The 22,301-nt window shown below is 42.3% G+C and overlaps 2 protein-coding genes across 7 annotated transcripts; one reads left to right on the forward strand and one right to left on the reverse strand.

Annotated features, from left to right (window-relative positions):
• Positions 1-112: 112 nt before the first annotated feature.
• Positions 113-11,586, forward strand: sec23ip (SEC23 interacting protein). Of its 3 annotated transcripts, none has more exons than XM_035753926.2 (17): positions 113-406; positions 776-1,290; positions 1,868-2,078; positions 2,531-2,724; positions 3,012-3,101; positions 3,325-3,535; positions 3,791-3,932; positions 4,782-4,990; positions 5,218-5,318; positions 5,406-5,567; positions 7,497-7,592; positions 7,835-8,002; positions 8,856-9,011; positions 9,299-9,401; positions 10,141-10,329; positions 10,442-10,610; positions 10,991-11,586. In XM_035753926.2, exons 1-17 carry the CDS (start codon positions 274-276, stop codon positions 11,070-11,072), a joined length of 2,931 nt encoding a protein of 976 aa, XP_035609819.1. In that variant the 5' UTR covers positions 113-273; the 3' UTR covers positions 11,073-11,586. The 3 variants fall into 3 exon arrangements, with proteins under 3 accessions (XP_035609819.1, XP_035609821.1, XP_035609820.1); XM_035753928.2 differs by having other exon boundaries at positions 10,448-10,610; XM_035753927.2 differs by having other exon boundaries at positions 5,409-5,567.
• A 1,355-nt stretch (positions 11,587-12,941) lies between these two features.
• On the reverse strand, positions 12,942-21,913 carry LOC118369503 (chondroitin sulfate N-acetylgalactosaminyltransferase 2). 4 transcript variants are annotated; one of them, XM_052498366.1, is made up of 9 exons: positions 21,752-21,912; positions 20,079-20,330; positions 18,737-19,728; positions 18,271-18,487; positions 18,078-18,179; positions 17,749-17,927; positions 15,380-15,474; positions 14,104-14,185; positions 12,942-13,991 (listed from the first exon to the last, which is right to left on the reverse strand). In XM_052498366.1, exons 3-9 carry the CDS (start codon positions 19,383-19,385, stop codon positions 13,699-13,701), a joined length of 1,617 nt encoding a protein of 538 aa, XP_052354326.1. In that variant the 5' UTR covers positions 19,386-19,728; positions 20,079-20,330; positions 21,752-21,912; the 3' UTR covers positions 12,942-13,698. The 4 variants fall into 4 exon arrangements, with proteins under 4 accessions (XP_052354326.1, XP_035609827.1, XP_035609824.1 ...); XM_035753934.2 differs by lacking the exon at positions 20,079-20,330 and having other exon boundaries at positions 18,737-19,453; positions 21,752-21,913; XM_035753931.2 differs by lacking the exon at positions 20,079-20,330.
• Positions 21,914-22,301: the final 388 nt, after the last annotated feature.

Below are 22,301 nucleotides of genomic sequence, written 5' to 3' on the forward strand. Positions count from 1 at the left end.
TAGCTCAGCCATAGCAGTAGATGGCAGCACTGAATCTTACTCATATTTCATTTCGTTACCGGTCCGTCATGACCGCAAAGAACTTGCGGAGACTCATTGAGCTGACTACAATCAGCACCAACTCAGCGAGGAATACTTTACCTTATGACTTGTATTACAGATCAGTGAACTTATCCAAACGCCATCACCGAGAACCACGTCTGAGATCCGGTTGGTGAAGTTATGCTGCTCTGGCTGTAAAATAAGCTTGGCGACGTGTAATTTGGGGTGGCAATGGCTGATAGGAAAACCAATACTGTGCCAAATTCTAGCGCAAATTTACTGTTTTCGGCGGCACCGGAGTTCAATTTCAACCTACCTTTCATACCTGTCAGTCAGGCCAGTGGTCCGGCGGTGTTATCAGGAGGTAAGTTAATGGCGAGGGCCACAGCAGGGCACCTATGACAAACATGACAGCTAACTTCGCTATCTAACGATGTTAGCTAGCTGCTAGCTACTTCGCTGCCAACAAGCCCATTATACATTTGAATAATTGTAAATCCCTGCAGTTTAATAGATATCAAGATGTTTCTGTGGGATCTTAGTAAATAAAAATAATAATATTTGCTACAGCAGTGTCAAGTCAACAAAACTCATGTGAACATAAACCTTGTTTGATGTTCTCAAAAGGGTGGATTAACATTGGATTCTTGACATTGCTCACAGTTAAGACTGTTGACGAGTTCAAATATACTGCAGCAACTCAGTTGCTCAATATTTCTGTTATTTTTCCTAGACGATTCTGCAGATGTCGGAGAAGAAGACAGCTTTCTTGGCCAGACCTCTGGAAATGCCCCAGCACCATCCACATTCAGCTACTTCTCCAGTCCCGTGAACAGCAGTGACCCATTTGCCTCCATTGGACATCAGCCGGCATGTCCACCCCCGGCATCACTATCAGTAGCCCCCGTGACATCTGGACCAACCTCTGTCCCCATTGTTGCCAGCATGGCCCCAACACCCCCTATCCCACTAACCAACCCTAATGTGCCACAGCCATTTGGCAATGTTGTTTACCAGAACCCCATTGGAAGATACACTCCTCCCCCTAACACAGTGACCCCGCCCCCTCCACAAGCCCCTGATCAGAGTTATAATCCATACCGTCACACACCCCTCAGCAGCAGAGCCAAACCCTATATGCCAGCTCCAGAGGTCCAGTCACTATCCAGCCCACCGGTGCAGCAAAATCCCTACACTATGGGCTCTCAAGCGCCAACATTCCAATCGGCACCATCCACATACACAAAGGTAAACAACAACTCCACTCTGTTTATTGCTTAGTAGTGAGTGGTGTGAACCTCTTATTTTTAAGATGAATTAAACTACTGGCAATCAGGCTAATATAAATGTCTCTAAATGTCTTATAGGAGAATTTAGCTTTTTTACAACCATATCAGCATTTTGTATGGATTGTTGTAGATGGCTCCAGACACTTTGTTTGCGATTTGACTTGTTTTTGAGAAATCTTGCCCCAACCAGCGATTTGCTTCCTCATCCTCGTTGTGCAGTACGGGGGCTCTGAAAAAACATGAACAAATGCTCCAAAAACACCCAAATACGTCCTTTTAGAAACTGAAAAGCTCTCAGTAAAGTGATGCAAGTCTTTAGATGTTCTGCATATGACATTGTTTTATTCCGAACTTTATGCGTGACGTTATATTCCATTTTGTTGCGAAGTGAATCGCTGGTTGGGGTAAGTTTCTCAAAAACGAATGAAATTGCAAAGAAAATGTCTGGACTCTTCTATAACATTTTATTTACATCAAAAATAAAGATTTGGTTGTAAAAAAAATAAAGCTAACTTTCCCTTTAACTCTCTCCTCAGCCCCCTCCCACACAGATTCAGGGGCCGCCCCCTATGACCCATCACTCCACCACTGCTGGAGCACTGGTTCCAGCCAATCAAATTATACAATATAACGTGTATGAGGCTGTCCAGCCTCACTGGTTCTTCTGCAAACAAGTGGAGTCCAAGAGTGTCTGGCTTCCCTTTAGTATCCTGGACTCCATTCAACTGGAGGAGATCTACAATTCAGGTGAGATGAATGATGTGATTTCTACTATTTTTTTAAATGTATCATCAGAGCCATTTTATATTCTAGGTATCCAAGTTGACTTTGCATAGCTCTCTTTATGTAGGCCTAGATATTTGTAAAACATGTTTGTTTAAACAGAGCAATTTTGAAATATGTGGCGTGTTCATTAGGCACCAAACGTTGCACAAATGTTTTGAAACATTATTTGTAGCGCACCCTAGTAAACTCTACCCTAATTTATGCACACTCACAGATACATAATCATCTCACAAAAGTCTGTTGTCATTTTTTGTTTAGTTTTTCATTCATTTGTATGTTTGATGTTATGTCTAGCCTATCTTTTTGTTGTGAGTCTTTTCCTATCGCAATGCGTTTTCTTGTACGTAAAGCAAATATCTGAGAAGCAAACAATATTGAATCTAATATGATTACATTTTTTCATTCTCCTCCAGTGCAACCAGACCCTGAGAATGTGATTGTGTGCACAGAAGGAGGGCGCTATGACGTGCAGCTCTATGACCGCATACGTACAGCTGTATTCTGGGAGGAGGAACCTACAGAGGTGCGGCGCTGCACCTGGTTCTACAAAGGAGACACAGACAGCCGTTTCATCCCCTACTCAGAGGAGTTCAGCGAGAAGCTAGAGGTTGGTCCCATCAATGTAAAAAAATAAAAAATAAAAAAAAAACAGGACCAGGGTCGTGTTCATTAGGGCATGCAATTGAAAGAAAATGTCCTGTGTTCGATTTCCATTGCAAAATGTTTTACTATATTTTACTACAGTGTGCCCTAATGAACAAGACCCAGGACTCACTGTTACCCAGATTAGAATACAGCTGAGCAATGGGGTGTGTTGGGTTTTAGCCCTGAAAGTGGACTGAGAGTTTAATATTCTGTCTGAGCCTTGCTTGATTGGCTGTCTTCTCTATGTAGGGAGAATATAAGAAAGCTGTGTCAACCAACCAATGGCACCGTCGACTGGAATTCCCATCGGGGGAAACCATTGTCATGCACAATCCAAAGGTATGTTTGTATGACTTAATTTTACAATGCATAATTACCAGGTGTTTACTAAAATATTAAATGGTAATCACTTCTTTGTTTCTTTGAAATTCATGAAAACAAGCACCAGGTAGTTTCCAATCGTGAACACCATATCGTGGTTTTGAGTGGACTTTGTTGTTTTGCCGACCCAGAAGCGACTGTATTTCTAGTTTGTGAGGAGGTTATATTTGTCTTTCTACAGGTGATCGTGCAATTCCAGCCATCCGCCATGCCAGACGAGTGGGGTACAACCCAGGATGGACAGACCAGACCCAGGGTGGTCAAGAGGGGCATTGATGATGACCATGATGAAGTTCCCGATGGGGAGCTCCCTCAGGTGGATCACCTGGTGTTCATGGTGCATGGCATCGGTCCAGTCTGTGACCTGAGGTTTAGGAGCATGGTGGAGTGTGGTATGTGTGATCTATCGCTCCACATGGCCTATTAAGTCTCCATTATTACCCAGCTCTATATTCATATCATATTATGGATGTTTGTTTATGCCATGAATGGTATAGGTTGTGGTATGTTCTGCCTGTCATGGTGTTTCTTACTATGCCCAGCAAATGCCCCTAAGGTGTATTGAATGTAACTGTGTAGAATATCCATTTACTGCTCCATACTAACCCAGATGGAGTATTAGAAATGTGTGTTGCTTGTGTTCACAGTGGATGACTTCCGGAGTGTTTCCCTGAAGCTGCTGCAGAGTCATTTTAAGAAGGCGCAGGACGAGTGTGTTATCAGTCGAGTGGAGTTCCTTCCTGTTCAGTGGCACACGGCCCTGCATGGGGACGCCACAGGGGTGGACAGGTGAGGAGACGAAAAAAGGCTTAGACTTTTGTTTCTACTTCCATGGCCCGGCTCCGGTGTCTCACTGGGCCGCGGATCTGCTCTGACTTGGGAGCCAAGGCCAGGCCACTGGTACTTTTCTGCTTGCTTTAACATAATGGCCAACTGTGAACATGGGTTAACACCTTCTCACATTCTGCTCGCCCCAAGTCTTTAGTGTCACGCTCCTGATGGAAAAGCAATTCCTGAAAAGTAACACTAGATCTTATATTAACATACAGTGCATTTGGAAAGTATTCAGATCCCTTGTTATACATTGTGTTACTTTACAGCCTTATTCTAAAATTGATTAAATAGTTAACGTTGTCATTTTGGGGTATTGTGTGTGGATTTATGAGGATAATTATTCCGTTTTAGAATAAGGCTGTAACGTAACAAAATATTGAAAAGGGGAAGGAGTCTGAAATCTTTCAGAATGTACTGTAAACATTGGCAACAAACTTGTGTGGGGTAAGTCTCAGGTGGAAGTGAACCATAATGACATTTTAAGGACGTTCATACACGTGGGAATACGTCCTGTTCTTTGTGGGATAGGGAAATAATATTGTAACACGAAAAATCTGTGCTGACGTGAGCGGCAAGCTTTTACAAATGAAAACCACACAATGGCTGTGTCTGAGAACATTACCAGCTGTCAAATCCTTGCTTAATGCTTCCGCCCATGGGAGGGACCTCAGATCCTGTCCTCCAATACGCTTCGAGAGGAATTGAGGAAACAAGGGTGGAGGAAGCAAGGATTTGAGAGCTTGTAAATCAGACACATCCAATTTCTCCCACTCTGACTCAATCCATTCCCTACTGTTGTTTTAGGAGGATAAAGAAGATCACCCTGCCCAGCACGGGTCGTCTGCGTCACTTCACTAACGAGACCCTCTTAGACGTGCTGTTCTACAACAGTCCCACCTACTGCCAGACCATCATGGACACAGTTGCCCTGGAGATTAACAGGATCTATGCTCTGTTCATGCAGCGGAATCCAGACTTCACCGGAGGCGTCTCAGTATCCGGACACAGTTTAGGTACAAACAGCCAGACACCAAGGGCCACTTTTCTAGACCTAGATGAAATCGTAGTGCTGGATTTAAAAAAAAAAAACTTTGTTCAATTGAGAATCTCTATTGAAAGTGCTTTTTAGTTCAGGACTAGGCTTAATCTGGGTCCAGGAAACCAGCCCCAAGTGTTCATACTTTTAGCTAAGTCGATGTGAGAATGATTTGGACAAACCTGTCTCTCTGTGTGTTTGCAGGTTCCCTCATACTTTTCGACTTGCTGTCAAACCAGAAGAATGTCTCACCTTTGCAAACCATGTCAACTGCAAATGGGGGCCACCCTGCAGGCAACAAACAGGTAATAGGTCCATAGCTATCCAAACATTTGTTTATTTCATTATTTCAGTGACACCAGAGAGTGTAACAATCCCTCTTCTCCTTAAAGCAGGTGGCTCCCCCCGCTGCTGCTACCTCACCTGCTGCTGTGGCGGAGGAGCCTAAGGAGGAAGGGGAGGAGTTTGACGATCTTTCTGCATCGCTGGAACATCTGGGCCTGTCTGAGTACCAGAGCACTTTAGAACAGGAGAGGATTGACCTGGAATCTTTTGTAAGAACCCTCCCTGCTTGTCATGAACCCATATACTGTAGTTATTAATATTTACTTTCAATTCTTATGACCTATGTTCCCATTAAGCTGCTTCACAGAATAAATATCAGCGAGCACAGAGAAGCACAAGATTGAACTTCAGGGAAAAGGAAAGGGGGAGTTGTACAACAGTCAGTGTACAACAGTCAGTTGTACAACTGAATGCATTCCTCATTTAATCCAATCCCTCTGAATCAGAGAGGTGCAGGGGGCTGCCTTAAATCGACATCAACGTCTTCGGCGCCTTGCTCAGGGGCAGAACGACAGATTTTTACCTTGTCAGCTCGGGGATTCAATCCAGCAACCTTTCGGTTACTGGCTCAACGCTCCAACCACTAGGCTACCAGCCGCCCCTACCCACCTTTCTAGAGTTTTCCCCGTTAGTTGACACTATCAACGTTTCCCTTTACTGTGAGAATTGTGATCGAATCAACACAATGTTAGCCACTTTCAATGCAACATACCGAAACTAAAAAAACTATGCTAGACTTAGTATGTGAAACTAACTATGCAAGAGATTGTAGGCAGAACGCATCGGAGTAGCATTATATTGCATTGACAGGCACAACTCAGGCCCATACTCTACACAAACCGGTGCGCAATAACCAATCAGAGCTGCAGTAGGGCTATATGCAAATAGACCATTGCCACATATGGATCTGTGCCAATCACTTTGAACTGGACTGTGTATACAGCATGAGCGGTCGTGAGTTAGTTGCACTTGTTTTTAGATCAAAGCGAGAGGTACGTGTATAGCGACATGCACATTTGTTCATATCCTTTCCTAGTTAGTGAGTTATTAGCCCAGTTATAGATCATTTGTAGTCAGCAATTGAGGAGTGATTGCTTCCTACAAGAGCACAAAACGTTTTGAAATGCAGGTCAAGTAAAAGAGCTTTTTTTGTCTTAAACGGGCAGTGTTGTATTTTGAGACGGTATGAATAAGCTAAGTAGTCAATAGGCAGAAGGTAGCATCATTTGTTGATTTGTTGATTCTCTGTAATAGTGGTAAGGGAGTAATGATGCATTTTATTTTGTAAAGTGGTTTCTTGCATCAAACAACACAACAGCATTTTCAGTCACATCCTTTTCTGAAGGACAAGTCGATAAACAGGTTAATGTCAAGCCCTGCATGTTTTTTCAAGTCTCATGGAATGTAAGCCTACACTGAACACCACACATTGGCTGCTACTGTAGGCTGAATGATAGAACAGCTATTTCCATGTTAAAATGTTATGAAATGCATTTTCTCCATAGTTTATGGTGGGCCACTCTGGTAGGCCTACATTATGATCAAGTAGCCACAGTAGCCTACTTGACCACTGTTAAAACTAACTTAAAGCGGGTGCAGCCTCCGTGTTCACAGTAAACGCACCCTGGAATTTGCACAACTTTCAAGTTTGCGCTCAGCAGGCCTGAAATTTGCTTATGGGAATATTGCAAATTTCATATTGCTTATGACACTTAGAGACATTACACTCCAAAATAATCATTTGTCAGATGTTTTAAGACCTCAAAAGTCAAGGTGAGTCCACATGCCACAGCATTGGTTGTGCAGATCCAGCTTAATGCCTAAATTATTCATATCTCAAATGAATGTAAAAGATAATTTTACAGATAAAAGATAATTTTACGGTGCTCATATTTAACATTTATTTTGGATTGTGTCTATAAGGATTTTGCTATATGGATCTACAAAACAAATGTCCTTTGGTAAAAAAAAAAAAAAACACATTTGAGGCCTGAAAAGAACTGGCTTTTGAGTGAAATTTCTCAGAAACGGAAAGTAAATGATTCAATTGTATTACAATGCTTCCCTAGGCCATTTCCTAGAATTGGTGATTACCAATCTATGGTCCAAATCCCACTGTCTTTTCTATATTTTGTTAGCTTATGTGCACAGTTGAGGACCTGAAAGAGATGGGCATTCCATTGGGGCCAAGGAAGAAAATGGCTAAATTTGTGAAAGAAAGAGCAATTAAGCAGGTGAGCATTTAATCGTCTTTGTCTCTGACACCAGTGTTGTGTTCAAAAGGAAGAAAAAGTTTTGAAATGGGCCGGTACTACCTGAACTTAGAATACAATTAGAATAGAACATTTGATCTATTCCAAAATGTTTCACTACAGTGTGCCGTACTGAACACAACCCAGTGATGGCTAAAACTGTGTCAACTGAACATAATATTCTGTGTTCGTGTGCCTTCTATCTTCGGGACTCCTTTCGTCAGGCAGCACAAGATAAGAAGGCAGCAGAAGTGAAGGTGACCAGTCAAGAGGTCGTCCCCGCCCAATTAAGTGAGTCTCTCCCAGGGCCCGGCACCTCGAATCTTCCTGTTGGCGGGACTTACTCATCCGTCCATGTGGATTACAACTACTTCAAAGTTGGCACTGGACAGGTAAGCCTAAACCTCTGCCAGGATTCAATCAGATCAGCGCAACCTGCCTAACTCTTAGATGCTTTTGTTTAGGCGGTGTCGAAGGTGTAACTGCGTTAGAGCTGTCAAATCCTCAAGCGGCTCCTGGTGTTACCGATCGCAGACATTGCAGTTGGATGCACGGAGTCGCAGCCGTGTTACGGCTGTTTGAATACTGGAATGTTGTTATCTAGTGACATTAATTTGGATACATCCATAACAATGAGCTAATGAGGCACGATTTCACCTGGCACAGAAAATGTGCTCACTCGTCAGGACACTGTTGTTCAGAGGAGCTAGCCAATAGCACCGCCAACACAATCACTTCAAACGGAAGCTGGAAAGACTGCAAACTTTCACAATTTTTCAATTGACATCTTTGTATATATCCATAAAAATGATGCCAGCTGATTCATGATTCGACTGGCTGAGAAACGCTGCCTGCCCCTCTTGTCTCCTCATGACACGTTCATTACTATGGGACAGCTGGAGATCAAAGCAAATGTAGGAGAGACCGACAGCAAATGGATACAAATATCCGCTGTTGAAAACTAAATGTCACTCTAAAAGTAATGTGAGATAATGTTTAGATGCTTTTTATTAATGACGATCAAGTTACACATCCGACACGCCTAAAACAAAAGTAATGAAAAGCTATACATTTGTCAGCTAGCGCGGGTTTCCGCTGATCTGATTGAATCCCGACCCGAAACCATGACGTCAGTGTGGAGTAACGACGTTAGTCTACAGCCCTTCTGGAATGTCATGCATAAGCATACATTTTCATCAGGGCTCATGTAAAAGCACTGTCTGGTGTTTGTGTTCTGCCCCATAGGTGTCGGTGGTGTACCACACTCTGGACTTTGAGCCAGTGAATTTCTTTGCCCTGGGATCTCCCATAGGGATGTTCCTCACAGTGCGAGGCCTGGAGAAGATTGAGGAAAACTACCAGCTACCCACCTGCAAGGGATTCTTCAACATCTACCACCCGGTTAGCCAATCTTCCTCACAAGTGTTCTGAGCGGAGTATGGGTGTGCATACAGATGACATACTGTACGTGACAGGATTTGCATCTGTCAGCTATAAAGCACATTGCGACAACTGTTTATGTAAAAAGGACTTTATAAATACATTTGATTGAACTATGACATGGTTAATGCCAATGTGTTTAATTAAAGTAGATCAGGGTAGCAAATACATGCATTGATATGGAAGGGTGTAATAAATGTATCTTTCAAAATGTTAAAATATCTGTTTGTTTGAACTGTTTGTTTTAGCTGGACCCAGTTGCTTACAGGATTGAGCCCATGATCCTGCTAGACCTGGACTTGAAACCGGTTCTGATTCCACACCACAAAGGGAGGAAGAGGCTGCATCTCGGTAAGGAACTATAGATTCACCACCGGCTCTATTTTATCTTCAGATTTGTATTCTATTAATTACCATCGCCAGGTGAACCCTACTATTGTCATCACTGTCTCTTCACATTTTGAAAATGACTAATCAGACCCTGGTCTCCGAGGAAGTGAACAATGTTTCCCCTATATTTATTTAGCAGCGGTGGCCACCAATGCAAAAAATATATATATATTTTTAGAATTATATATATATATCACTGAGTGTACGAAACATTAAGAACCATTTCCTAATATTGGGTTGCAACCCCCCCCAGTTTGCCCTCAGAACAGCCTCAATTCGTTGGGGAATGGACTCTAAAAGATGTTGAAAACTTTCCACAGGGATGCTGGCCCATGTTGACTCTAATGTGTCCCACAGTTGTGTCAACTTGGCTGGATGTCCTTAGGGTGGTGGACCATTCTTGATACACATAGGAAACTGTTGAGCTAGGAACACCCAGCAGCGTTGCAGTTCTTGACACAAACCGGTGCACCTGGCACCTACTACCATACTGCCACCACTGCTGGGGGGAAAATCCTAGTGGAAACACTGGTTAATCACAAGAAGTAAATCAAATACAATGACTCAGATCTTAGCAGAGTGAATCCTCACCAACAGAACACAAAGAGCAGTCCTGGAAGACCAGGATTCCAAAGTGTAGTATGTTTAATTTGTCAGTGAGTTTTACAATCATGAATTGTTTTGTGTGTGTGTGTGGCAGAGCTGAAGGAGAGTCTCTCTCGCATGGGTTCAGACCTGAAGCACGGCTTCATCAGCTCCCTGAAGAGTGCCTGGCAGACCCTCAACGACTTTGCTCGTGCTCACACCTCCAATGCCCAGCTGGCAGCCGAGCTCGCTATGGTGGCCAATCAGATCAAGGAGGAGGAGGAGAAGCATGCACACAGTGATGGTGAGTATAAGAGCGATTTTAAATAACTCATGAAATATTGCTCTTTCGGTTTATTTGGATAGGGCTTTGCTTTAAAAAAACAACTTTATTTCAACGTCAAAACGTTGGCTAGTTGCAGAACACAGGATAGTGGAGAGTCCTGAGCTGCTGAGAGAAGAAGAGCCCCAGGTGAAAATAGGCATGCTGAACGGGGGGAACCGCATCGACTATGTCCTACAGGAGAAGCCCATCGAGAGCTTCAACGAGTACCTCTTCGCCCTGCAGAGTCACCTGTGTTACTGGTATGAATATCAGCTCTGCTGCTTACTCTGGCCCTTATTATGTTAAGGTTGAAACAGAAATGTTGATCGACGCGCACTGTTGAATACATTTCATGGCTGGATCGGCCAATCATCTTCTGCCCCGTGGGTACTCCATATGAGGTCATACTTGTGTGTGGTTGTTTATAGCTGCTGTTTAGCCATATCATTTGATGAAAAGCTTTACCTCTGATTTTGTGTCTACTGCTTGATTGAGTTTTGAACCGGAGACTTAAGACCTGCTCACCGGCTTTACTTTTTGTCTTCTCTCCACAGCTGATCTATTTTGAGTTGAGGTATTCTTGTTTGAAAAATAATTCCATCTGCAGACATTGATTTATTTGTTCCTTTCTTTTCCCCAGGGAGTCTGAAGACACAGCCCTACTACTCCTGAAAGAGATCTACAAGACCATGGGGATAAACCCAGAACAGATTTTACATTAATGCAATGGATTGGTAACCTGGTGGGACCACTCTGATCACTGCGTTCATTCCGTTTCACTGCACATAAGTGAAATAGAATGGTGAATGCAGTGATCAGGCCCGGTTCCACCGGGTTAATGGATTGGTTGGAGTGAAAAATAAACCTTTCTGAAACCCTCATACTCCCCATCAGGTTTGTCCATGTCAATGCTTTTTGATTTGATATTGTACATGGTTCTTTGTTTAGTATTAATTTTCATTGATTTTCTATTCTCATAGTCTATTGTGTGAGGATGAATATGCTTGTAATATGCCCTTTGTCTTAAATTAAGAAAATAGATCAAATTAGTGGAATCCAAGAACACTTGTTTGAAATAAACATTTTATAACCTAAATTATAGAAATGGTGAGGTTTGCTGAACTATATGAAATTAAACATTTACCAGAGAAATCAAAGAAACTGCTAATTTAAGTATTTACCTCAAATGTATTTTATGTTTAACAATAGCCGTAAAATAAACCATTTACTTTCACATTACTTGACTCTTATTTTCAGTCTTCGGTGCACAGGTAAGACTGCCACATATCTTCTTAAGTCTGGGTAGAAAAAGACAGCATTTACTTTCTGCTTTACGATTTTTTTGTGTGTTTTGGTTTGCTTAAATAGAAAGCCGACCAATACTTGTTTTTCAGTTGTGTTCAGGAAAAGATTGAGCTCTGAGGCATTCAAGAACAGACTGGAAACCTATTGTATAGAGGGAGGAGAGCAATGTTTAAGGAGAAAATAAGCATTTAACAAAAAGAAACTCGAAGGCAGTCATGACTCTTGTTTGATACAAAAAGGTGGGCAACCTTGATCATAGTTTGTCAACTGGTCATTCAATACAATACCGTTTTTGTTGAATTCAACATTGCACACCGTTCTGTCATACTGAATGCAACCCTGTTACTTAATCGCAAACATGTTTTGCTTGCTCCTTTGGACTTTATGTAAATCTAAATTACCATCACATTTTTACACTTCAGTGGGTAGTTAGTTCCAAGTAATGTTTTATCAATAAAGATGAAGACATTTTTTAAATGGTACCTGCCGACATTCATAGCCTGGTTCCTCTCTAGGTTTTGTGCTTTCTATGGAATTTTTCCTAGCCACCGTGCTTCTACACCTGCATTGCTTGCCGTTTGGGGTTTTAGGCTGGGTTTCTGTACAGCACTTTGAGATATCAGCTGATGTACGAAGGGCTATATACATTTGATTTGATTCAGGGCTCTGTTCAATCAGTACCCTAGGTCGAAAAAAATACATTAAGACAATAATTCCATTCATTGGCCCAGCACGGTTGCTGATTCTTCAGGATTAGCATTGAAAATGTGACATCAAGTAATAATGGCTGTAGATCTGAAAATATTTAAATGTATAGAATGAAATTAAAACAGTTAAACTGTGTTTGCTGGGTAGTTCTGAAATTCGCTAAGTTTGTGTTTATTGTCCACTTTGATGGCGAACTTAATTTACTGTGAACACACGTCATTTTTGCTCCGGCACATTTATTTTGGAACGCTTCTGCACGGAATTATTCCGTTTAAACCTTTATCTCCAACCAAATCTGTATCACAGAAGTACCACGTGATTGAAATGCTAAGGCAATTTCCCCCTTGTTAGCGGAGACTGCATTAAGGGTAAACACTGCATAAATCGGAAATTAACCTTAACATTTCTATCGCGCAATTAGTTTGGGTTTATTCAAATCTTATCGCGGAAGTGCAGCGTTACAACCCGATTGAAATTTAAAAGGCAAAGTTTCCGTGTTAGAGGAGCCTGCATACGGCAAATACCTTTCCTATCTCGCAATCTGTAACGCTTCAGTGATTGAAGAGCCCCAAGTCTCATAACCATCAATGACCTCAGGAGGGATATCTTTAATTATCCTCTTCTCTATTTAGACAAAGTATGACAATCCGTGGCTGAAAACCAATAAAACAATGACTTATACATTCCATTTAAGATTGACCACATTATTGAGTGGCTACAAGGTTCAATTCTTCAGTCACAATCCAGTCAGATCTGTACATGTTGGTACATTTCCCAAATAAACTAAATTAAAACCATAGGATAAATCATTTGATACTGTTAAATCAGAGGCAGTGTTTATTTCCCCTTTCAACAAAGCCTATTCAAACAAAGGTCCCTTTTTTAAAAATCACTATACAACTTTAAATCAATCTTGACATTAAAAATTATGGCAGTATAGTTATCATTGGGATACGTTTTTTAAAAAGAACACTGTCCATTGATTGCTTGATCTCACAGGCAAGAACATTGCTTTAACTTGATAGATAGGTCATGCAAATTTCCCCAACTTCAAATATGTCTTTTTGTGTTGACGCAGGTGGTGTCATTCTCAGACTTGTTTAAGTTGACGCTTCACGTTTACTAATGTACATTTTTGTACATTCCCAAACGTGTCTTTAGCTAATCTGTGAAATGTAACAGGATTTTGTGCAAACAGGTCTTCTGTATAGTGCATTTTAGTCATGTTAGTAACAGCATGTGCAACTCAGTTCTTGTATTTGTAAAAAAAAAAATTAAAAGCAAGGAGTTCTGATGCAGAGTACCTAAGATGGCCGCCTAGCAAAAAGGCATAATTCAGTCTTCAGTTTTGCCCTGGGTCTTATAGGCCTGCTTGCGGAGGTGATTCTCTATCTCCTCGCGGAACACCAGCATGCCCAGGTGGGAGTGGGACGCCTCATTCATGGCTTTGGACTGGATGCACATGCGATACTGTTCTGGAGTCAGCTCGTCTGCACACTGCTTCTCGTGCCACAGGTGGAAGAGGCCAGATACTGGTGTACGCGTCACGATCAGGTCGCTCCGCAGGTACTTCCTGTACAAGTGGACATCTTCCACACCCCAACCTTTCACGTCCAGGTCAAAACCTCCTAGAAAATATAATTGAGGGGGTAGTAAGATATCCTGCTTATAGAATTGTCACAGTAAAAATACATAGAAAGCACAACACCATAGCAAAACTTCTCGGTTAACATGGCTTACCGATATTAAGGAAGTCTGAGCGATATTGACATGTCATTCCAAAACCAAAATCTCTCCAGAATCCAGCATCTTTCTTGTGAATCTATACGAAAAGAACACTTGACATTGGCAAGTTGACTCATGCAAAAATTGAGTTACAATTAAACACACTACATATACACAAAAGTATGTGGACCCCCATTCAAATTTGTGGATTTGGCTATTTCTGCAACACCCGTTGCTGACAGGTGTATAAAATCAAGCACACAGACATGCAATCTCCATAGACAAATATTGGCAGTAGAATGGCCTGTACTGAAGAGCTCAGTGACTTTCAAAGTGGCACCGTCATAGGATGCCACTTTTCCAACAAGTCAGTTCGTAAAATTTCTGCCCTGCTAGAGCTGCCCCCTACCTGTAAGTGCTGCTATTGTGAAGTGTAAACATCTAGGAGCAACAACGGCTCAGCTGCGAAGTGGTAGGCCACACGGGAACGGGACCTCCAAGTGCTGAAGCACGTAAAAATTGTCCGTCCTCAGTTACAACACGCACTACCAAGTTCCAAACAGTCTCTGGAAGCAACGTCAGCACAAGAAACTGTTCGTCGGGAGCTTTTTCTATGGCTCAGCAGCCACACACAAGCCTACGATCACCATGCACATTGCAAAGTGTTGGCTGGAGTTGAGTAAAGCTACCGCCATTGGACTCGAGTAGTGGAAACACATTCTCTAAATCTGGGTTTGGTGGATGCCAGGAGAACGTTACCTGTCCGAATGCATAGTGTCAAGTGTAAACTTTGGTGGAGGAGGAATAATGGTCTGGGGCTGTTTTTCATGGTTCGGGTTAGGCCCCTTAGTTCCAGTGAAGGGAAATTTTGACAATGACATGGTAACATTTTGGGAAGGCCCTTGACTGTTTCAGCATAACAATGCCACCGTGCACAAAGTGAGGTCCACACAGAAATGGTTTGTCGATCAGTGTGGAAGAACTTGACTGGCCTGCACAGAGCCCTGGCCTCAACCCCATCGAACACCTTTGGGATGAATTGGAACACCAACTGTGAGCCAGGCCTAATTGCCCAACCTCACTTAGCTCATGGCTGAATGAAAGCAAGTCCCTGCAGCAATGTGGAAAGCCTTCCCAGAATAGAGGAGGCTGTTATAGCAACAATGGTGAGACTAACTCCATATGAATTCCCATGATTTTGGAATGAGATGTTCAACGAGCAGGTGTCAACATACTTTTTGGTCATGTAGTGTATATATTTTTTGGGTCATCCATTTTTACAGGTACTTACAAGTTGACTTTCAATGGGGGGAGCCAGCTCCAGATTTCCATAGACTATGGCAGGATTATACAAACTGAAAACCACTGGATAAAATACTCTCTTGTCTACAAGAAGAAAACAAGATGGAGGGGTTGAAATGTATTTTGTTACAAATTACATGCAAAATGCCAATAGTACACATTTAGAAAAATGACAAGTCACACACTGCCCTCATTAATGGAATGAGAAAAAAAAAATTGAATTTTGGAAACAGTAGGGATGTGCATCGTTCTCTTTCAAGACGATTCGATACGTACAGTTGAAGTCGAAAGTTCACATACACCTTAGCCAAGTACATTTAAACTCTGTTTTTCACAATTCTTGACATTTAATCTTAGTAAAAATTCCATGTCTTAAGTCAGTTAATATCACCACTTTAGTTTAAGAATGTGAAATGTCAGAATAATAGTAGAGAGAATTATTTATTTCAGCTTTCATTTCTTTCATCACATTCCCAGTGGTCAGATGTTTACATACACTCAATAAGTATTTGGTAGCATTGCATTTAAATCGCTTAACTTGGTTCAAAAGTTCTGCGTAGCCTTGCACAAACTTCCCACAGTTGGGTGAATTTTGGCCCATTCCTCCTGACAGAGCTGGTGCAACTGAGTCAGGTTTGTAGGCCTCCTTGCTCACACACGCTTTTTCAGTTCTTTTCACAAATATTCTATAGGATTGAGGTCAGGCCTTTGTGATGGCCACTCCAATACCTTGACTTTGTTGTCCTTAAGCCATTTTGCCACAACTTCGGAAGTATGTTTGGGGTCACTGTCCATTTGGAAGACCCATTTGCGACCAAGCTTTAACTTCCTGACTGATGCCTTGAGATGTTGCTTCAATATATCCACATAATTTTCAAAGGTGCTTCAACAAAGTACTGGAGTAAAGGGTCTGAATACTTTATTGAATACATTTGCAAAAATGTCTAAACTATTTTTTGCTTTGTCATTATAGGGTATTGTGTGTAGATTGATGAGGAAAACAACAATTTAATCCATTTTGGAATAAGGCTGTAACTTAACAAAATGTGGAGAAAGTCAAGGGGTCTGAATACTTTGAATGCACTGTAGATACGTGGGCTCCGATACAGGAACAATACGTTTTAGTTTGAAACGATTCAGTGTGTTTTGATTCGAGAAAGAAACGAATCGGTTCGATTCCACGCACTACCATTTGTTGCATAAACACATTCATTTTCCATTCTAAGTTAAAATAGGCTGCCGACTAAGATCATGACCTGGGCCTCTGAGCTGGATCTGTCTGAGCTGACTTCTGTGTGTAAATGATATATGTCTATGGTGTATGTACTATGTAGGCACCTGGCCTGAGCCATAAGGGAGACTAGGCATCTACCATCCCACTTCCATTATCAGACTGGGGGGCAATGTAGCATATGTTTTTGGGGTTCTGAAATCACCACCACTCACTAATTAACTTGTCATTTTTGCAGATTAAGTGTTTGAGCTAGTAATGTATCAATATTTATCGTTTCCAAATTAGCGATGACACAGCCAATGAATATATAGCAAAACTTTGGATTCCACCCCCATCTCAAAATTGAATGGTTTTGACCGTTTGGAAGTTTCGTGAGCTTCTTTTCTCTTCCCAATGTGGCCATGCAGTGCGCCTCGCAAAGTGATTGCTGTGCTCGTTATGAAATGATCAACTTTACCCTATATATCTAAAAATGACCACACACACACACGCTGATGGTGAACCTGAACAATCTAAATAAAATATATTGTTAAGGCCCGTTCAACAGGTAGCCTATAGCCAGATGAGAGTTGCATCTCCAGTAGTTTACTTTTATTCCGGTAAAACACATTTTCAACAATGTATAGATAACAATAACCTAGCAAATGACATAGGGTTTATTAGTTGCGTGACAGCAAGTAATTTTAGCATTTGAACACTGAAGATGCCATACAGATCAGGAACAGGCCACCTACCTCACGCTGGCCAGCACACAAAGCTGGGCACAGTGCGCAGTTTGACTAGGCTACTGGATATTCCCCTGAGGCATGCCGCAAAATGACTTGACTGTCAACACAATCACATGCTTAGTTCGACACTGAAGGAGAGGGCGCATCAGCCGTCACAAAACATGAGGCATTTTCAGAAGGTAGAAAGTAATATGAGCAACAACAAACAAACAAAAAACAACGATTCGTACCGTTTCAATCGATTTTCTGACCGAAGGATGCAAAATTTGGATCGGTTTCGGGACCGCGGCCGATGCAGTCATATCTCAAACATTTGAATCGGGGATCGATGTGAATCGTTATTTCCCTAGGAAACAGGAATGTGTAGGCTACAATGTTTTGATAGAAGGCACCTACTTGGAGCGGTGTGAAGGAGGCAGGTGTTGAGATAGTCCCGTGTGAAGTAGATATCCACATCACAGAAGAACATCAACACGTCACCCTTCTTCCAGGCGCGGGCTCCGATGTCCAGACCCCTGCCCCTGGAAAACTCCTCGTCCACTGGGATGAGGGTGTAGTTGGAAAAAGTCTCCTCCCTACAAAACCAACAATGGCATTTCAGTTGTCTGTGGTTTTGAGCACGAAACGTCTAGACTAGAAACATAGACAAGTGACAGATGTCCAGCAGTAAAATCATATCAAAAGCACATCATATATCCTTTCATTCATATTAAAAGAAAACAAACCTGGACATTTTTTCCAAATAAGACTTCACCTCTCGTAAGCCCTCTTGTCCAAAGTAGACCACCGTAAGATGCACTTCCCTATCATGTTTTATGCAAACTTCCCTGCAATCACAAAAACAAAAATTACACAATCTTTACAAATAGTAGGTATAGGCTACATATTGACATTTTCACATGACTCACCACCACTGACCTGAAGTTGTGTAGGAACTGTGAGAATGCATCTGTTCTGCCCGCCAATGGTACAATGATATTGATGACGACTCCGGACATTTCTACGGATGTGCTCCTGACTTTCATTAAAGGACCGAATGGACGGAAAAGAGTAACGTGGCGGAAATTGTCGGAGTCCTCTTTTGCAAAGAAGAGCTCGTAGAGTGTGCCTTTGTCCCGTTCTGTTCTGTACAGCCCTGCCCACATAAGGGTACACATCACAGTTTTGTCAAACATAGGGAACAAATATTGTTCAACTTTAAAAGGCAAGATGACATCCTTTTTTGCATCCATGAAACAAGCAGATAGTGATCCGGATTAGGGGTTCCCATTCTGGCCCTCAACCCCTCCAGATATTTGGCAGCACTAGCACATGCAATCGGTCAACTTATCATCAGGATCAGGTTGAGAACCACTGTTACATTACCCCAGTATATCTCTCTTACCCTCAGTAAAGTGGCTCTCAGTGTACGCCTGCCTCTGCATGGGCTCATCCTGATGGCCATCCTCCTCGTCTGGGTTGTTTATGACGTCCAGGGCCGCCTCAATGACCTCCACCAGCTCGTCCCTGCGGTCCTTCCGCACAGGCTTCTCCTCTGGGTGCCTGGTCAACCCCATCTCCAGTTGATAAACCTTACCAGAGTTGAAGCTCTCAAAGGGGACCAGGGCGTACTCGCTGGGCAGCCGTGCTCCCGTGTTCACCTCGGCTTTGTCGATCTGGGAGTGGAGGAATTCGAGGAGATCCCCAGGCACCTGGTCCTTTGTCTCAGCCAGTCCCTGGACCCCGAGGTCTTCCTTCCAGTCCTGCAGGTCCTTGAGCTTCTCACTCATCTGCTGGAGCTCCTGCTTGAGCTGGGCGATCTGCCGCTTGAGGCTGGCGGCACGGCTGAGGTGGTGCTCCTCCTGCTCTTGCAGCAGGGCACGGTAGTACTCCTTCCCATAGGACTCCCCTCCCAAGCCAGGCAGGACCAGGCTGACGTCAGCTGGGGGAGTGCACTCCAGCAAGTAAGCAAAGAGGAAGAGGACCAGCAGCAGGACGAGCCCCAGGAACAGCCAGCGCATCCGTCCCTGCAGCGGAAAGCTTCGCCTGGGCATCACGCTCGCATCCGGTCTATGGGCGACGACTCTGCATTCCCTTTCACGTCAGGTAAATCTACCTCAAGCTGGACAGAATTAGGTCCAATGCATATTCTAGGAATGTTAAAAAGGTCCCCTCTAACGAGCAAGTTAGATTAACAACAAGGTGGACGTTTGTTTCTGAGTGCTACTATACAAAAAAAGCTACTTTGTTCGTTCATGTCACATTATTCAGATAAAGTCAGGAACACCGCTGGTGCATCTTGTTTGATGATCACAATCTGCCTGTTCTCTTGCAGGTGTTACACTGCGAGTGGAATCCATTGGGATTTCGTCCATCAGTGTACACATGATTTAGAACCTTTTAGATGAAAAAGCATTCATTCAGCAATCATTGTTCATTCATGTCATATTCATATGGTGTCAACAAATTATGCAAGAAAGGAAATGCTGGTGCAATAAACATGCTGTTGACCTAGCAATGACTTAAAGAGGAACTTGAATTTCATGTTTTACATATAGTACCAGTCAAAAGTTTGGACACCTACTCATTGAAGGGTTTTTCTTTGTATTTACTATTTTCTACATTGTAGAAAAATAGTGACGACATCAAAACAATGAAATAACACATAAGAAATCATATAATAACCAAAAGAGTGTTAAACAAATCTAAATCTATTTTATATATTTGAGGTTATTCAAAGTAGCCACCATTGCCTTGATGACTGCTATGCACACTCTTGGCATTCTCTCAACCAGCTTCACAAGGAATGCTTTTCCAACAGTTTTGAAGGAGTTCCCACATATGCTGATCACTTGTTGGCTGTTTTTCCTTGACTCTGAGGTCCAACTCATCCCAAACCATCTCAATTGGGTTGGCCAGGTCATCTGATGCAGCACTCCATCACTCTCCTTCATCAAATAGTCCTTACACACCCTCAAGGTGTGGTTTGGGTCATTGTCCTGTTGAAAAACAAATCATAGTCTAAATAATCAGGAATTCTAAATAAATCACAGACAGTGTCACCAGCAAAGCACCCTCACACCTCCTCCATGCTTCACGGTGGGAACCACATGTGGAGATCATTCACCTACTCTGCATCTCACAAAGACACAGCGGTTGGAACCAAAAATCTCATCATACCAAAGGGAAGATTTCCAACGGGCTAATGTCCATTGCTCGTGTTTCTTGACCCAAGCAAGTCTCTTCTTCTCATTGGTGTCCTTTAGTAGTGGTTTCTTTGCAGAAACTTGACCACGGAGGCCTGATTCACACAGTCTCCTCTGAACAGATGATGTTGAGATGTGTCTGTTACTTGAACTCTGTGAGGCATTTATTTGGGCTGCAATCTGAGGCTGGTAAATCTAATGAGCTTATCCTCTGCAGCAGAGGTAACACTGCATCTTCCTTTCCTGTTGCGGTCCTCATGAGAGTTAGTTTCATCATAGCGCTTGATGGTTTTTGTGACTGCACTTGAAGAAACTTTCAAGTTCTTGGAATGTTCCGTAATGACTGACCTTCATGTCTTAAAGTAACGATGGACCGTCGTTTATCTTTGCTTATTTGAGCTGTTCTTTCCATAATATGGACTTATTATTTTACCAAATAGGGCTATCTTCTGAATACCACCCCTAACTTGTCACAACACAACTGATTGGCTCAAACGCATTAAGAGGAACGAAATTCCACAAATTAACTTTTAACAAGGCACACCTGTTAATTGAAATGCATTCCATGTGACTACCTCATGAAGCTGGTTGAGAGAATGCCAGGAGTGTGCAAAGCTGTCATCAATGCAAAAGGTTGCTTCGTTGAAGAATCTGAAATCTAAAATATATTTTGATTTGTTTTAACACTTTTTGGTTACTACATGATTCCAAGTGTTATTTCATAGTTTTGATGTCTTCCCTACTATTCTACAATGTAGAAAATACTAAAAAATAAAGAAAAACCCTGGAATGAGTAGGTGTCCAAACTTTTGACGGGTACTATACGTCTATGAGAATAGACTTTCACCTGAACCACTTTCCCTCGACGTGTTTTTTATTCAAGACTCGATCTGAGGGCTGTCCAGCAATGCCTGTCTGCTTATGGAACTATTACATCTAGGAAGGTAGCTAACGTTAGCCAACAAGCTATACAACGACAACAACATTAGCCGAACTAATGAGCTTGTGGCTCGGTAACTACTGTAGCAACCAAGCTACAAAGGGGACCCGAGAGTTGGCTAGCTGGAAAACTAGCTAACACCTAACGTTAGATACGTGTAAACAACCGCTTGCTATGAGCCGGTTGGAACGATTGTGTAGCTAGCTAGCTAGCTAGCTGTATATCGAGAAATATTTGCTTCGAACAGTAACGTTATATTTTTGCAAATACTTACCAAGATATTCAGCTCTCCGTGTAAGGACTAAAAAGCAGTAGCATCAAAAATAATTATTCTAAACAACGCCACGGAGCAGAGTGGACTGATCGAGAAAATAAACTGTACTTCCGCAAAAGAGTTTCTGTAGCTTCTTCTTTGGTGTGGTTTATCGGCGGTTGACATCCAACGTTATGATGCATTACCGTCACCCACTGCACTGGAGGGCCATAGACAGGGAGAAATTAAAATCGTAAGAATATGTTGCTCTTAAAAAATATAACAAAATATTTGAGACAATATCTAATGAAGTTCTAGTCAATATACTCTTTAAACTAAATTCCTGTATCCACTTCTCCCTCATACTAGATCCCAGCCTCTCTTTTTCCTCTGATACTGCCCACACTGCAGCAATACATGCTACACGGTCTCTGTTTCCTGGCAATAATCACACTTTCCCATTGGATGCTTTCCTATCACATTGACAGACTTATTCAACTGGCTGTGTCCCACCCTTAATCTTGCAAAAATAGCCTCCTCTCTTCTATCCCTTCCTGCCATCCTCCCCTCC

This window comes from Oncorhynchus keta, chromosome 36 (assembly GCF_023373465.1).
Source record: "Oncorhynchus keta strain PuntledgeMale-10-30-2019 chromosome 36, Oket_V2, whole genome shotgun sequence".
Taxonomy (NCBI): domain Eukaryota; kingdom Metazoa; phylum Chordata; class Actinopteri; order Salmoniformes; family Salmonidae; genus Oncorhynchus; species Oncorhynchus keta.